The sequence below is a fragment of the Primulina huaijiensis genome, chromosome 12 (genome assembly GCF_012295235.1).
Source record: "Primulina huaijiensis isolate GDHJ02 chromosome 12, ASM1229523v2, whole genome shotgun sequence".
Taxonomy (NCBI): Eukaryota; Viridiplantae; Streptophyta; class Magnoliopsida; order Lamiales; family Gesneriaceae; genus Primulina; species Primulina huaijiensis.
In genome coordinates, this window is record NC_133317.1 from 837483 (window position 1) to 854227 (window position 16745).

The 16745-nt window shown below is 34.9% G+C and overlaps 3 protein-coding genes and 1 pseudogene across 3 annotated transcripts; 2 read left to right on the forward strand and 2 right to left on the reverse strand.

The window, feature by feature from the left end:
* Positions 1-3: 3 nt before the first annotated feature.
* Positions 4-4143, reverse strand: LOC140990051 (polygalacturonate 4-alpha-galacturonosyltransferase-like; the record flags this gene model as incomplete). Its single annotated transcript, XM_073459637.1, has 10 exons — positions 3806-4143; positions 2818-2852; positions 2682-2741; positions 2467-2604; positions 2295-2361; positions 2156-2202; positions 1612-1946; positions 1173-1530; positions 364-951; positions 4-177 (listed from the first exon to the last, which is right to left on the reverse strand). Coding segments are annotated over exons 1-10 (1953 nt in total), but the record flags the coding sequence as incomplete, so codon positions are not given.
* Positions 4144-5128: 985 nt separating this feature from the next.
* On the forward strand, positions 5129-6000 carry LOC140990052 (mitogen-activated protein kinase homolog NTF3-like; annotated as a pseudogene).
* A 3073-nt stretch (positions 6001-9073) lies between these two features.
* LOC140989353 (bZIP transcription factor 44-like) lies at positions 9074-10277 on the forward strand. The gene has a single exon (XM_073458555.1). The coding sequence runs from the start codon at positions 9594-9596 to the stop codon at positions 10113-10115; it is 522 nt and encodes a 173-aa protein (XP_073314656.1). The 5' UTR covers positions 9074-9593; the 3' UTR covers positions 10116-10277.
* Positions 10278-11581: 1304 nt separating this feature from the next.
* Positions 11582-16023, reverse strand: LOC140989514 (uncharacterized). Its single transcript, XM_073458724.1, has 7 exons — positions 15923-16023; positions 15483-15625; positions 15104-15375; positions 14554-14708; positions 14167-14429; positions 13135-13197; positions 11582-12690 (listed from the first exon to the last, which is right to left on the reverse strand). Exons 2-7 carry the CDS (start codon positions 15606-15608, stop codon positions 12445-12447), a joined length of 1125 nt encoding a protein of 374 aa, XP_073314825.1. The 5' UTR covers positions 15609-15625; positions 15923-16023; the 3' UTR covers positions 11582-12444.
* Positions 16024-16745: the final 722 nt, after the last annotated feature.

Below are 16745 nucleotides of genomic sequence, written 5' to 3' on the forward strand. Positions count from 1 at the left end.
TTTCATATTCCCATTGTAATGTACAACAGCTGCATTCTCAATTTCTAACCGATCAATGCTTGGATTATAACCCAAACCAAGAACGTGCCACGACTTTTCAAGTGGATGAGTAAGCCCATAAAAAGTAATCAGACCTGGAGGCAGTGTCCCTAGCTTCCAAAGGACCCTGTCTTCATTCTGAGTCAAAGGAAGAAAAGGGGGAAAACAAAATAAGGAATTGAGAACATTTAATGAACAGGAAGTAATTGTCAATGAAAGATAGACAACACGTGCCACGACTTTATCTAGCTTCAAAATACACGACACAACATAAGAAAAGAAGCAAAGTTGTAAAACGAAAAAAGGAATAATACAAGAAATTACCATATTCTGCCATTTGTGGTAAATGCCAGTTATATCCTTATTCTTCCACTCTTTTAGATCGAACATGTTCATTCCGTATGCCCACCCACAAGCGTTGGGATCAAAATTTTTTGCTATATGAGGATTGGAAAAGTTTAGGTACTTATCAAACCGATGAAAGCTCTCACCACAGGTTTCAACTGCACCATTAACTTTTCCCTGAAGATCTACTTCCCACAATCCAGTCAAGTCTTTCTGAACAACAATGTCATCATCGAGGAAAAGAATTTTATCCAACTTAGGATAAACCTGTGGGAGATAAAACCTGAGGTGGTTAAGCATGGATAGGTACTTTGGATTCCTGTATTTTAGGTTCGAAGGACCACCAGAAAGCGTGGTAGGATGAGCAGCCTTGAAGTAATACTCTTTCATGGCGGCAGACTCCAATTGATGTAAAACGGGGCAATAGGAAGAGTTAAGCCACTTGAATTCATCTACATTTTCAACATGGATGGTAGCTTTACCAGGGGGGTTCAAGAGAAACCACATATTCATTGCTCCAAAGTTTAGCTTATCAGTAACCAGATGGAAAACGTGCTTCTCAGGTTCCTGCAGATCGTACAAGCACCATGCATAATGTCAAAAGAATGGATCAATGATTTGAGAACAAATCAGAGAGGAAAATAACAAGAGTATTAAAAAAAAGAAGAATAAAAGTTGCATATTTTTTCTTTATAAAAATGTTATAATCAATCCAGCAACAAGTCTTGGGAGATCAACAAAAAATTGAATGAACAAAAAGGAAGAAAAAATAAAAGCAAATTTCACACCTTGGCATTCATGATGGTTGAATTCACAACCACAGAAACAGCAAGAACATTGTCAGAAAAAAGGGCATAGTGGTAAAGACTGGGATTTTCCAGATTTTCACTCTGCGGGAACTTTCTTTTCTCTTGTGGAAGGAGGTAGTAATCAATTGTCAAGCGCATTGACAAACAGTGAAGTCCATTTGGGATTGTCTTTGCTGCTATTTGGCTTAGGAATGTGCTTTGCTTTTTTAGAATCCGGATTTGCTCATCTGCGGACTGCAGCATGACTCTTAGCTTTCCAGTTACAAGCTTGCAATCATACGATTGCTCCCTGGCTTTGGCAAGGACTTGGCCCATTGCTTTAATTTTTTCAGGTGCACTGTCGTATTATTAGTGTAGACAACTTGGAGAGTAAGCTAGAGTTTGAGAGATTGTATAAGAAAATAGCCATGCATCTTACCTGCGTTGCAATTCAGAATCAGCAGTTGTATCTCCCAATGAACGCTGACTTTCTTTGAGACGGTTCTGTAATTCATTGGCCGAGTCAGTCTTGTTCTTCATCCTTGCAAGACTTATATACACCCTTGCCATTATCATTTGATCTCGTATCAAGCGCACATTTGAATCAGAATTTTCATTCTCGTTTTCTTTCCTCCATATGCTATACTTCCCTAAAACTGCAGAATCAACTGAATTTGAATGTTCAATAGCTGCAGTTTCAAGCTTCACACTCACTTCATCATCTTGCTTTAACAAATCAGCAGCACGCTTTTCTCGTCTTTTTTCTCTCAGTTGCTGCATTTCGATTTCATAAAGAATCCTATAGATTAAGATTATCCAAGGACAGACATTTCTAATTTCCAAATAGAAAAATGCAAATTTAAAGGGAGATACTTTTCTTGTTCTTTCAATAAAAGGAAACAAAAATTGAGTTCATCACAAAAAAGTAACAACAGTGCAAGTATCAATAGCACTATCATCCAAACGCAAAACTTGGAGCTTACCCTTCTCACTAGCATAGCAGGAGTTTCCATAGGACGAGAATGATCCTCTGCATAAAACAATATGCACAACTCAATTATTTCATATTTATACACAACAAAATGAAGTATCACATCAAGTGAATTTCTAGAAAGTTAATACCATTTGAAGTGTATTCCTGCTTTCCTCTAGATGTTTCTAGCCTGGTATTTGAAGCCAATCCAGTCGACTTACATCACAAAATAATAAGAAAAAGGCATAAGCATCTTTCAAATGATAATATGTTCTTCAACTACAGAAGTAACAGGAGCAACATGTTTATGCTCATCCTGACCTCAGCAAAAGTGACATCATTATCAACAGCAGTTTGCAGCCCAAAAAATTTCCATGAAGCAGACATGTTATTTTTTCTGAAAAAATCTATAGTTAAGGGTCCTAAACCATCAGTTCTGGCATTCACGACATCCATTACCTAAAACAATGCGTAGATTTTCAACAACTGACGAAGCATAATATATTATTTGACACATGCATCAAATCAAAACTTACCTCTTTTGAGAAGAGAGATTTAAGATGTTGAGAAGCCAGCCTGAGTCTACAATTAAAATCCTGTATAGAGCAGCGCCTTATTAACCTCACGTCTAATCCAAATATACAGTACATAAATGTATGTATAAGAATGTACCAGTCCACTAGTACCCATTGAGAAGTCAACTTGGCCTGCAGAACATCAGATACAGTTTTCATTTAAATGTAAACTCGGAGAATCAATTAATACCTAATTGACAAGTGACAATTCATGTGTGCAAACAGAAAGAAATTAAAAATGCGGAAGCTAGCCCATCCTCTAGCTCTTCAAGAGAGAACTGGCTCATCCCAAATTTATGTCTTCGATTGACAAAATAAGTTCAAAGCAGAAATGCTAATTATTGAATGACAGTCACTATAGCAATGTAACATTAACATTTTACTTTCCTTTGAAAGTAAGATAAGTTAATATTGAGAACATTTGATCAGATCTCTTAATAGATTACTTGAAAGGTTTCATCATCAGCACTATCCAGATCCACCCCACCTGAACATACGCTTTTCGAACTAACTGCCACTAAGAAAATCTCGATCCTCGATTTTTCCCATCTATCCAATCCATAATTCAATGCATGACGTTCTGCATTTTTTTGCAATGAAGCTTAGTGCTGCTTCTGAACTTATAACACAATTTACAACCATACCCTACACTTTCACCTGTCCCACCACGTGGAACATATTTCCCATCTAATAGACAACGAAAGGACGATTCATGAAACCTGCAAACTGTTTTCTGCAATGTATCAAACTAGCAAATCAACTATTCAGGAAAATCAGCAAGTTTTCCAGATGTCAACAAACATTATTTCAATTGGGTAAATTTCCAAGCTATCGTCACCAAAGTTTCCCAACTAAGTGACAAAATTGAATCACCCCGATTTTTAGCTAAACGTCAACTTGGAATAACAAAAAATTTCACCAAATCAAATTCCACAAACAAGTGACCCACAACCACTCGCATCAAGCACAGCATTAAAACAAATGTTTGGAGCACCAACTGTAAACTCAACAATCCAACAGATGCCTTAAATCTCAATTTTGAAACCCAAAAAAAACTACACAAATCAATCATCATAGAAACCCACCACCGGAGGCATGGGCGAAGAGGCCACGGCCTAGGACCAAGATGGAGAAAGCAAGAAGAGAAAAGATCAAGACGAGGACAACGGGGAAGCGAGATCCAATTTCCTTATTCCTGTGGATTCCAGCAGATGATAATCCTCCCCGAATCGTCATGCCAGTCCACAGACCTTCCAAAATTTCACCAATCAGAGAGAAATGGGAACGACAAAATCAAACATGGTGAGAAACTCAGAATGATGGCCAATTAAAGAAGATCTGTCTGCCAATTAATGATAATTTTATGCCGGTTGGCATGTGTGTGCGCGGCTGTGTGAGAGAGAATATAAATAGATTTGAAAATCACATTTCCTTGCCAGTTTAATTAACATTGATACCCTTCGATAACGGAAAATTGGTCCCTGACCCTTGGAGTGGAACTTGCCACTAGGATTTACTCAACCTTAAATTCTATTTTAAAGTTAATTTTATTTTAAAATATTACAGTTTTTGTACCAAATAGAATATTCATATCCAACCCATCTATTTCAAATCTTATTCTAAAAAAATATTCTCAAACATTTTTTTATTTGATTAATTTAATTTTTTTTCTTATTAGATATCAAACGTGTATTTTTTAAATTTAGTGATATAATCATAAATATATTTTATATTTGATATAATTTTTAAATTTAATTTTTATGATTAAATATCTAATTATTAAAATAATATTACTATTATTTACATATATGTAATTATTAAATTAATATAATAATATCATATTATTATATAAATAATATTTATAATTTTTAATTTATATATATATTAAACCGAAAATTTTCAACCGTTATCCTAACGAAATCTTCTGTATATCAAAAATTTCGGAGGAATTTTTCAATATAATAACTTTGGTATATCGAAAATTTCGATATTTTTTCCTACATTAATTGTAAGTTTCCCTAATCTTTTAATAGAAATTAAAAATAGATTCTATTAATTGGCAAAAGATCGGTATGTGCAAATACCATGCAAAACCAAAAGAATGAAATCTACAAACTCAAAATGTCAAGGTCGGAGTTATCTTGCGGGCTAACTCGTGAGCAACCTGGTTAACTTGTCTAAGGCAGTGGCAAATTAAGGCACCTGGATTACGATCGCATGCGCTTGTTTAATGGCAACCGCTGTTTTCACAAAACGTTTCCAGTTCAATTACGAGGACCATTTTATGTATTAGTCAGTGTTTTAGCATGCTTGTGGATGTCATTTGTATTATTTTGATGAATTTTTTCATTTCGTGTCATTGGCAATCAAGAATATTTCATTAACTATATCAAACTCATCATCAACGAAATCGCACTGGTAACCTACTCATTAATGTAAACGGTGGTCTCAAAAGAGGTGTTTCGGGCTTGCACGTACAAACAGCAGCAAAGGTCAATTTATGACAGAATACGTGGTCACTCGCTGGTACTGGCCCCCGAGATCCTCCTCTGCTGAGACAACTATGGCACATCAATTGATGTATGGTCCGTCGGTTGAATCTTTGCTGAACTCGTTCGAAGAAAACCTGTTTTCCCGGGTACGGAGTGTCTCAGTCAGCTTAAATTAATCATCCACATCCTTGGTAGTCAAAGGGAAGACAATCTTGAATTCATAGACAACCCAAAGGCGAAAAACTACATTAAATCTCTTCCATATTCCATGGGAACCCCATTTTGTCTCCTTTATCCTCATGCCCATCATCTAACAATCGATCTTTTGCAAAAGATGCTCGTGTTTGACCGTTCAAAAAGAATCGGTGTAACCGAAGCACTTCAACACCCATACATGTCTCCGTTGTATGATCCAAAATGTGATCCTCCAGCGCCTCAGATCCCAATCAATCTCGTCACGGATGAAGATTTAGGGGAAGAGATGATCAGGGAAATGATGTGGAGAGAAATTCTGCACTACCATCCTGAAGCTGCCGCAGCCAGTATGGAGTTCAGCATGCAACCTTGAGTTTCTCAGATACGGTGGCAATTTTTATCTCAGAATCTAGTATCTGTTTTTGTAACATTGTTATAAGAATTTATCTCTTTGATGCTGTCTTCATGTGTTCCGGTAATTATCTTGAAAAACAATGCATTAGCAGTTTGGGCTGCTTGTGCTTTGGTGTTTTCTGTTTTTGGACTCTGTCCATCGGCCCGAACTTTTTATCCAAGTGCCTTCCAGTTTGTATATATTTGTAATGTATCTATTTGACAAAGCCCCAGTTCAATAAGAACTTTGATTTTTGCTGGGGATGTTTAAAAAGTTGAAGCCCAACCCAAGAAGGAAAATTACAAGTTCCAAGATTTATTTACTAGAGAGTCCCCTAACTTATTAAATACAGTAAAAACTTACTCGGATCGTGGAAATTTAAAAAATTCTAAAAATTAAAAACACCAATTTATGGCTTCAACCTAAGACCTTTGCATCGTTCTTTTTGACGGCTTTTACTATTCTCGAGTTGCTAATAATTAAACATATTGCCCATTTCATTTGCTTGAGACTGTTAATCAAATTATAATTATTCAGTTAATAATATGTTGTAAAATATTGACCCAGGACTTAAAATATATGATTCTAATAGCCATTAGGAAGTGCAACTTGAAGTAAATTTCATATATTTATAGTTCTACAAAATCTAATCAATTAAAGTTGTTTTGACACTACATGTTTTATATATATATATACTGCAAAATAACAGATTTCCTATATCTCATAAAATCTTGAAAATTAGATGGAGGAAACTTCCAATGGTATTTTAAATTCTACACGCATGTCCAAAATTCTTCACTTGATCTGTGCATGCCCAGCACGAGCCATAGACTTTTTGCTGATATACACATTTTCCAAAAAAAAAAAAAAAGTTTACTTCAAGTTGTATTCTTCGAATATAAACTTCTTATCCTTAGTCTGGCTAGTCCCGCCGACTCCATATTAGAAATCGCCAAACCCTTGTGGTCAAGCATCCGTATTTAGACTTTGCTCTGTGCGACAGAATTTTTATATTATTGAAAAAGGACAGAAAAGAGAATATGAGAAAACATATTATTATTATTATTATTATTTTTTTTTTATCAGCTACCACTAACTTAATTTTGATATCTTTTAATGTTCTTATTTTGATATAATCTCTAGATTTTTTGATATCCCAAATAAAACATGATATGTTTTGCTCAACTTTAGTTTGCCTTTGGGACGAAGCAAGTAATTTTGTAGATGGTAGGCACTTTAAGTACAAAATCTACGTGAATAAAGTTATACTGTGGAAACCATATTAATTTCACCTCTTTGGTAATATAATGTTATCTTCTTGTCCATAGACTACTTGAACTCTTTCTCCACATGTTAGATAGATGCGTGTCATCTCAACGGTGTTTATATAGATGAGCATAGCGGGTGGACAATATATAAAATAACTATTTAATTTTACAATCAAATCTCATAAAATATTCGATAATAATTGTGTTGCACTTAAAATTTAGCAGGTACACCATGAAGTGGTAATTAGAATAAATATTAAAGGGTTTGTTAAGCACAACTTAAGATTTAAATAAATGGTCAAATTTCAGCAGCTCTGTAATATTATTTATAGCATTAATTATTATCAGTGTCACAAACTTTAAAGTGCTTAAAATCAAAGATTAATCAACCATCACTTTAATATCTCTCTTAATTTCAAAGACACTCCATTAATTATCAGCTAAATATTTAATTTAATGTTGACCCATCGTATATGTGCCTGAAAAGATCATTTTTATCTTAGAATCAATTATTTGACCCTTCCAGTAGCTCAGATTCATGCCGTAGGGTTCTAAGAAGTTTTGTTAATGTCACACACTAGAGAGCATGGTGACGAAGTGATTTAAGACTATCAAATTATCGTTAAAATCGTCGCTATTATCGATCAGCGACGGTTTAGGCCATCGTTAAAAGACCGCTCGTTTCTTATGATGTTATACATGTATATGTTTTTTTTTTCTACACTGTATATTATACATAAATTTAAGGAATCCAAGATGCCATTGATTTCAGTACAATTTGATGTCTTGAGTGGGTTTCATGTGAGACCGTCTCACGGATTTTAATCTATGAGACGGGTCAACCCTACCCATATTCACAATAAAAAGTAATAATCTTAGCATAAAAAGTAATATTTTTTCATGGATGACCCAAATAAGAGATCCGTCTCACAAATACGACCCGTGAGACCGTCTCACACAAGTTTTTGCTTGATGACTTTGGGTACAGCTGGACGTGCATTTAGTTGTGATGAATCCCTTCCCCACCTCACGTGTCTTTATCACTCCAATGCTCACACAAATATTCAATCCCCCATTTCACTTTTCCCTACCATCAAATTCATGGATAGAGTCGATCGTGATTCTCCGGTAACCATCAACAGAAACCAAAATTGAATCTCAAAAACCAAAATCATTCGTGATTTTATTCGAAAAACAGATTTGGAACAGGATGGCTTATTTTTCGGTTTTGGTTCCTAAAAAGTAATAAACCAAAAGCACAACTACATGAAAAATGTATCAAGGATCTCGTGGAACTATAACCAAAACCATAAATTTATTTTAAAATTCGAGAGACTAAGTATACCGAGTTATCTTAAATTGTATATTATTAATAATTTTTTATTGACGGAATTTAAACCATGATTTTTATTTATTTTAAATAAATATTAAATATTTTATATTCTAATTTTTTAATAATTAATATATCTGATTTTAAAGAATATTTTTTTTGCATCAAACCGTGACCCAAATAATCAGAAATGGCAATCAAAATAATATCCAAACGATTTGGTTTCTGTTCCACCGTCTATTTGTACCCAACCATGAGAGTCATATTATATATATAATTTTGATATGATCATACTTTAGTATGGTTATTTTTGTGTTTACCAATAAAATATTAGATCTGATTAAATATATCTAAATTACACATCTAATATATCTAAATTGTACATTTAATAAGTGAATATCACCTCATTGAAAGACATATAGTTGTGCATGGTGTATACACACACATATATACTGCACATTCACGGTGCATACTTATGTAAACATCGATAAGTTGACATTCAACTATTAGATATTTAATTTTTTTATTTAATCACATTTAATAAATGAGAATCATATAATTGACGTTTACGTAAAATATATACGATATATATGCAGAATAACATAGCTTATTAGCTTATATAGAGATATGTGTTATTTTATTATTTTTTAAAAAAATTAATAATTTCCAGCCCACCTTTTCCTTCTATTTAACAACTCCTTCCCCTCACACCAAAACCTCTTCCTCTTCTCTCTTCTCTTCCAATCAGTTACTCTGTTAGTACGCTTCTTGCCCATTCGTTCTGTGTTTTTTCAATTCTGGTCTTGGAGAGGTTCTGCTGATTCTTTTGTGTCTCATTTTGTGTTATTTCATGCTGTTACTCTGTCCACAAGGAAGAAATTTCTTATACCTGTTATCTTTTTGTACGAAGAAGAGTAAATCTTGATGATGCAGGTATTATTCTCGATGTTTAAGATTCATGTTTCCAGTACTCAGTGAGATCCTCAGGTCCGGTTATATGATCAATTCCTCACTCAGACGCAGGACTCATCTTGTTCAGTCTTTCTCTGTTGTATTCCTTTACTGGTTCTACGTTTTCTCATGAAAGAATTGTTGAATCTTTGTAATAAATAAAGACATCGCTAATTCTTATCGTAAACTATCATTCACGAAACGATTAAAATCAAAGACCCTTTTGTGGGAAAGCACAAAAAAATGGCTTCCTCAAGCGGGAACTCCTCCGGTTCAACCCCGATCCAAACGTCGGGTTCAGAGGGAGATTTCGTGCAGGTAATTGATCAGAAGAAGAGGAAGAGAATGGAATCGAACCGGGAATCTGCCAGGCGGTCTAGGATGAGAAAACAGAAGCATTTGGATGATCTGTCGGCTCAGGTGGCTCAGATCAAGAAAGAAAATAAACAGATTTTGAGCGATATAAATACCACCACACAACACTACTTGAATGTCGAGTCTGAAAACTCTGTCTTGAGAGCTCAAATGTTGGAGCTCAGCCAAAGACTTCATTCATTGAACGAAATTCTTAGTCACATAAATTCTTACACCGCCGGCCCATCCGTCGTCTCGGCCGCCCCCGCCGCCTCATGGAGCTGCATGTTTGAGACCGATGAGTTTCAGCATCTGGACTTGGCTGATAATTTTTTGGGCAATTCTTGGAACTCAGTGGCACTTATAAATCAACACCCCATTATGTCCTCCGCTGATATCTTTTATTATTGAGAAGGAAAAAATTTTAATGCATCTTTTAATTTCTAGTACATTTTCATCTTGTAGTGATGGTGATGAATTGGAGAATGGAATTGTTATTGGTTACTTTGTCATTTAATATTTTGTAGTTTTTGTTAACCTGTCAAAAACAAATTTGAGACTGGCTTTTTGAGACGTTTAGGGTCCTCTACAAAATAATAATAATAAATGTATGGTTGTGGTGTATGTGTAAACTTGGTTCTAGCATGCCCCATCAAAATCAGATAGAGGAGTTGTTTGTATAATTTCTCGATTTCTTCACCTGTGTAATTGTTGACCCCACCCCATTTTTATTTATCACATATATATAGTCACACAAATCAATTTTTTTATGTAGATTTTTGACTCAATTTATAAAATTATTATTTTTGAGTAGATCTGTTGTGCGACGGTATCAGGAATCTTTATCTGTGAGACGGGTCAATCCTACCGATATTCACAATAGATGACCCAAATGAGAGATCCATCCCACAAAATACGATATGTGAGACCGTCTCACACAAGTTTTTGCTATTATATTTCATGTTCAAAATATTATTTTTAATCGAAAATTTATTGTTTTTTGTTCGCTATATTATGAAAAATATTTTGTAATATATATTGATTTGATTTAAAAAAATTCTGACTCATGAAATTTTTTACTTTTTATGTTCAAAATATTTTTTGTTTGTAATTACATGAATAAATATTGTGGAATATAAGATAACTGAGTGAAAAACATTACTTATTATGTCAAGGACTAATTGACTTATGAACTGTTGCATAAAAGATTACCATTTTTTTATTGACATAAAGTCATTGTTGGCGTACAATGATGGCATAAATGTATTATTAACTGGTTGATTAGTTAAATGAGAGATGCTAAGTTTATTTTCTCGATTGTTCATGTTAGGCATCTACCACACTGTTCAATTCATTAATATGTTATTTAATTAGCATCGAACGAATCCTAATAAAGTTACTTTTTTTTTTAGTAATCTGAGATAATTACAATTTTGTATACATTTTTTCTTTCTCTTGACTAAATTGTCCACACGTTAATGTTATTCTTATTTTATGGATTAGTGGGGATTTATTTTAACATTATATTCCCATCGATAACCTGAGGTGTCCATTTCTTTACTCAGAAGGCTAAAAGCAAACATTCAAGTAACAAAAAATTTTGTTGGCTTTTTCTAAATTTTCTTTACTTTTATGATGCATTTGAATTCTACTCGAGGGCAATAAAAGACGAAAATAATATACCTTGATAAGGTGATAAGCTTTTTATAAATTTATGAGATAGGTAAAGTTGTGCAGTATAGTTTGGGGGTAAAAAAAAAAGGAAAGAAAAGTGGTGGAGTTTGATATTAAAACGGGCACATGTTAAAAGAAAGCAGCCAGCTTTTTAGAACGAGTTTTTGTTTAAAATCAAGATTGCATTAAACATATACCAAAATTTTAGAGTTTGCCAAACCAATGTTGATTCAAAACCTATAGCCTTACATTGTGAAAAAGTCCAAAAACAAATTAAAAATTTCTACTGTCGAACTATTTAATTACACACTCGAATCACATCCGGAAAGGGGAATTAGATTGCATGTCAAAGCTATGAGAAGACAAGAGAATGCATGTGGGAAGCCATCAAGGTCAAGCTTTTGTTTTAGTGAAGGGTAAATGCTACCGGCAATAATCTTGTTATTTATTGTCCTTGAATAAGCGGTGGTTCACTTTTCTGCACAGAAACGAGAATCTAACATGCGTCCATTTTCTTCTATATGAATAAATGCACTACAGTTTGTGACCTTTATTACTAAAGCATATACTTTAGCAGCTTTCATTATTGAGTGGTGTACCATTGACTCGAAATATGAATCGTCTGACAAAATTACATATAAATTAATTAAATGGGCAAGCATTTACAACTCAATAAACTTGATAGAATGGAAGTAGGCTGTAGTGAGTGTAGAGCTTCAAGGTTGAAATTTTGGCAAAAAAAATTGAACATATTTATACGTGTTATAAATGAATTTGAGAATGATCGTGGCTTTCACCTAGTTGTCTCGTGCTTTTGCTCTTTTGTTGCATAATTTGTTGGTAAATTAAGCAATCCATCACAAGAGACAATTGTTTTGAAATTTCAAAATATACTTCCAAATTGGAAGGAAAAAAAAGAGACGGATACAAAAGAGGTGATTAATGGGAGGGGGGTTGTGTTAACTGCAAAACACACAACCAAAAAGTGAAACAAAGCTATATGAGTATAAATTTTTTTTACCACATTTTGCATGCTAAGTTCTTCATGTTACCTGAATCGTGCCTCCTAACTATTTGCCTTCCGCAAAACCTCCTTCAGAACCAAGGATATTCTGTAAGACATGTGATGTTCAAGAAACATTTCTTTGACCCGTGTGTAACCCTTTTTCCCCATTGTTGTCCTCGTCTCCACGTGTCTGGCTAGTTGAACGATATTTGCTGCAAGTGGTGCGATGCCATCTTTTCCAGCTGGATGTAACCGACCAGTGGTGCCGTTCACAACAATTTCCATCGTACCCCCAGTTGCCGTACCCTAATATACAAGAAATTCGTGTTTAGAGGTGCTCGGGGGATATTGAAAGTTGAGATGGATACTGGGCAAGTCAAGACAAAGACGGTTTAACAACCAGTTTTCCAAATGAAAAATTCGCCCAAATTATGTACCAAGCAAGCCTAGTTGACAAAGTACACATTGATCAATAAATTATCGAGGCCTCTTAAAACTTAAATCCGATCCTAGGTTGAAATTCCAATTTTACAAGAGCACAAAACTGAGTCATTGCATTGCAATCTCAAAAATTCAAGACAATTGTCGTGAGCAATAAGGACAGAGCTCCAAGAGGAGTTCAGGTCCCAGACAAGTTGTTCTGAGTCGGGACCAGATTGTACCTACATGGAGATATCATCTTCCAAAGCATACAAGTTTAATGAATTCCAATGAAATTGTATATGAGACAGGTGACAAGCAGAAATTTACCAATACAGGGAGCTGAAAAGCCATGGCTTCAATAGTTATCCTTCCAAAACTCTCCCCACGTGCCTGGCATGTTAACAAAATGTTATTCTCTGGTCTGCGTGATGAACAAGAACTAGATTCACATATATGCCAGCAATAACATTTATGCAGCCGCATCAACATTTTGAAGCCAAAGTAAGAACGCTAGTTATATGGGATCATATTGAAAGAACTGTTGATCCAATCCTAATTGCCATATGCCTTGAAAATTATGATAGAATTAGAAGAGTTTTATCTCCTGAAGCTAGGCAGATTCCTACACGTGTCACTTTGCACTTGTCAGTTTGCAATTTTTTCTTTTATCTCACAGTTTTTAGCTGAACTTTGACACAACCATTGGCTTGTTTGACCAACACCTGAAGGATGTCAACATGTGGGTCTAAATTACAGAATAAAACTAAAAGTAATAGCATGAAGCCAGAAACGGAAGGCATCCATTATATGACAATATGATCTCCATTACTTAACTTCAACATCACCCACTTAACGAGCTGGCCTGAGACCATAAAACTAAGCCAGTAGTTCAAAGTCCACTTTGATTTCGAAACTTTAAGTTTACAGAAAACAAAAATCCCCTTCTGCTTAAACCTATACAGTCAATATATTTTCAAAAGAAATGACAACACAAAAAACAAAAATTCCCTTCTGCTTGAACCTATACAGTCAATATATTTTCAAAAGAAATCACAAAACAGAAAACTCAAATAAAGTTTTAAAAATATACCCCATCAGGATTTTCATTTGGTTTCACCTTAAAAAAAATACTCTTACAAGTAAGATACTTTAGAAAAAGAAGCAAGCACAGAAAAGGAGCACAAAAAGGAAAATATGCAACAGAGATATCTGACTGATAGTGTTGTCTGGTATCTTATAGTCCAGAATGATACTAAAGTACCATATCTTGCTCAAGAAAGGATATAAATGACATTAAAACAGGAAAAAAACCCTTAACTTTTGAGTGCGAGCAGAACAAAACTAGGCATTGACAGGTACCTGAGAGTTTTGGACAAGCACATAAATGGAAGATAGATAAGGAGCAACGTTCAGGGTTTTGTTTACGAATCGCACTCTGTGCTGAATCTTTTTGTCAGCCACGAAGTTGCGCAGTTCCGTTTCAAATTTTGTCTGAGCGCTCATGTCACTTCCCACTATTACTGCATATACCGGAGGTACGTGCAACTTCTTCTCTTGGATAAGTTGTAGAGCTTCATAGAATGATTTAAGAAATAGATCCTGTCCTTTACCGCGAGAAACACCTGAAGCAATAGTTAGCTTAGGAACTATTCATTTATGTTACCAAGATAACGGCTACCATATAAGTAATCGGTTTAAGGAAAGCACAATGCATAAATTCACAACTTCTTTGTTAGTAAAGCATACTGTTGATAATGGCAAACAGAAAATCATCTTTTCGGACTCCAAGAGATTCCCTAATATGCTCTTGAAGGACCCTTCTCGCAACACTGTCTTCAGCTACGTCCATCAAGTCTTTGCTATTCCCAAGGTGCACAACATAGGTCGCAGGCATCTTAATCCTGCAGCATTGGAAGTGGAAAACAACATAATAATTTTACATGACGAACCAAACAAAGAGAAAGGTATAATATAGACAAATAATAAGCCTTGACCCCAGGTTCCCTTTTCTCATACTTGCTTTTATTCATTTTTATTTTCATCTGTGCCGCTGCAGGCTTGACCCCAGATTCCCTCTCTTTCGAATTTTCTCAGATAAGATAAGAACATCACCCAAATCCAGAGATACTCAACCATACTCTATACTAGGTTTCACAAAGCTTAGAACAATTCGTCGCCATTCCTTGAGCTCAGAAGATACATGTCTCATCACTTAAATAAACTATTTTTCGTAAAGATATCGAAAATTATTCATGAATCTCGTACACAAATGAATCACGTATGTAAAGTAGTATACCCCAATCTCTCATGAGTCCTGTTCTTCCAATAGTCAGCAGTGGTATGTGAATCAATCATGGCACCTGCAACAAAAGGGAGGTGCTTAACATACTCCAGGTTAAAGTAATGCCCTCGCATTTCATGAATCCACCACAAAACCTTTGGGAGCACACGAGGCACATTATCCTTGAGCACAGCATCCAGCCATTTCCCAGCCACGGCTGTATTTAAAATGACTAAATCAGCTTTGAGAGCTGTGTCAACAGTTTCCTGCCCCTTTGCAGGCAAAACCTTCATGAACGAGAAACTTTGTTCAGATGATTCTGATCCATTAGTGTAAAATGAGATTCAAACCAAAATTGCCTTAGCCATATCCCGCTATATGAACTTCAACATACCTTCACTCCTCGGTCCGCCATTCTTTGCTCCAAACTATGGATCACTTCATCGGGTTCCGTAGGCTTCTGATTGGTGATCCAGACAATTCTCGCGCCAACAGCTCTTAACAAAAACGCAAGTTCCATCAACAGTAAAGGCCCACCTGCGAAAAACCATCTCCATATTAAAATGGTTACCCTGCATTCTCTTACTCATAGAATCTTTGAAAATTATTAAACGTAATTTCAGTCTCAAATTAAAGAAAAAAAAAACTATTTAAGCAAAATTTTTAGAAAAAGAAATTAGGATATTCCCAACTGAATCCTACTTGATATAACGACCGTCATATTTTTCACTAGAGAGGAGAAAAAATGTGTTCTTTTTCAAAGAGGAAAAGAATTTAACCAATCACACTTCAAACAAAAAAGCCGGAACAAGTATTAAATCGATCAGTTCTAACCGGAAAGCGATAGTTCGTGCGAAACCAAAAGAACAAGCTTCGAACTAATGAAACTGAGGGGATTTTCTCCTTTCTTAGCGCCGCAAATTCGAGAATTCGAGTGCTAGGAATTAGAGAAGCTGGAGTCTCATCACTCACTTATTGATTTTTGAATACCTTGTGCGAGTCGTTTTTTAAAACCGAAAACACTTAAAACCAGGTATAAAAATTATAAATTTAGGATTTTGTTGAAAAATTTTCAGTTACTTTCTATTTTCTTATCGTAACTAGTTTTATTTTTATTTAAAAAAAACAATGCTACAAATTCTATTTGGTAAATTATCTTAGGAACTAGACCATGTCACACGAAAATTCACATATACATGTCCAAAACTCAATCAAAAGGTATTGTGATGCCGCACGGAATTCCCGTGATCAATCAGTCCGGGTGAACACATTATTATGAGAGAATATCCGCTACTTTTGCGTCCACACCATTAAATCTCAGAGTCGCCACCTATGTCACGAAATGAGGTTAGAGGTGTCGGGAGATAACCGGCGAAAAATCCTCCAACACTTAAGTTAGCAAACACCTCAAGATATGTACTCACAAAAACTAAAGACTTTTGGAACATAGAATGAGATAATGTGAATGTCTCCCTAAAATGAAGAGATAGTTCTTATTTATAGACTTCCATGATGGGTCAAGGGCTTGAATATCGTGGTCTCTCTATTGAGCCTATTTTTCTTAATTAATGGCACATACCAATCTTTACAACCTTAATCAATTTTTAATTATGCCAAACTAATATTCATAAAAATAAAAAATTTTCTAGACTAATAC

Excerpts from the sequence above, each read along its gene's own strand:
- LOC140989514 (XM_073458724.1), bottom strand. The coding sequence starts at position 15,608 with ATGGAACTTGCGTTTTTGTTAAGAGCTGTTGGCGCGAGAATTGTCTGG. Across the intron at positions 14,709-15,103 it reads AGGACTCATGAGAGATTGGG|GATTAAGATGCCTGCGACCT; the intron begins GTATACTACTTT and ends CCAATGCTGCAG. Across the intron at positions 12,691-13,134 it reads CTTTTCAGCTCCCTGTATTG|GGTACGGCAACTGGGGGTAC; the intron begins GTAAATTTCTGC and ends CTTGTATATTAG.
- LOC140989353 (XM_073458555.1), top strand. The coding sequence starts at position 9,594 with ATGGCTTCCTCAAGCGGGAACTCCTCCGGTTCAACCCCGATCCAAACG.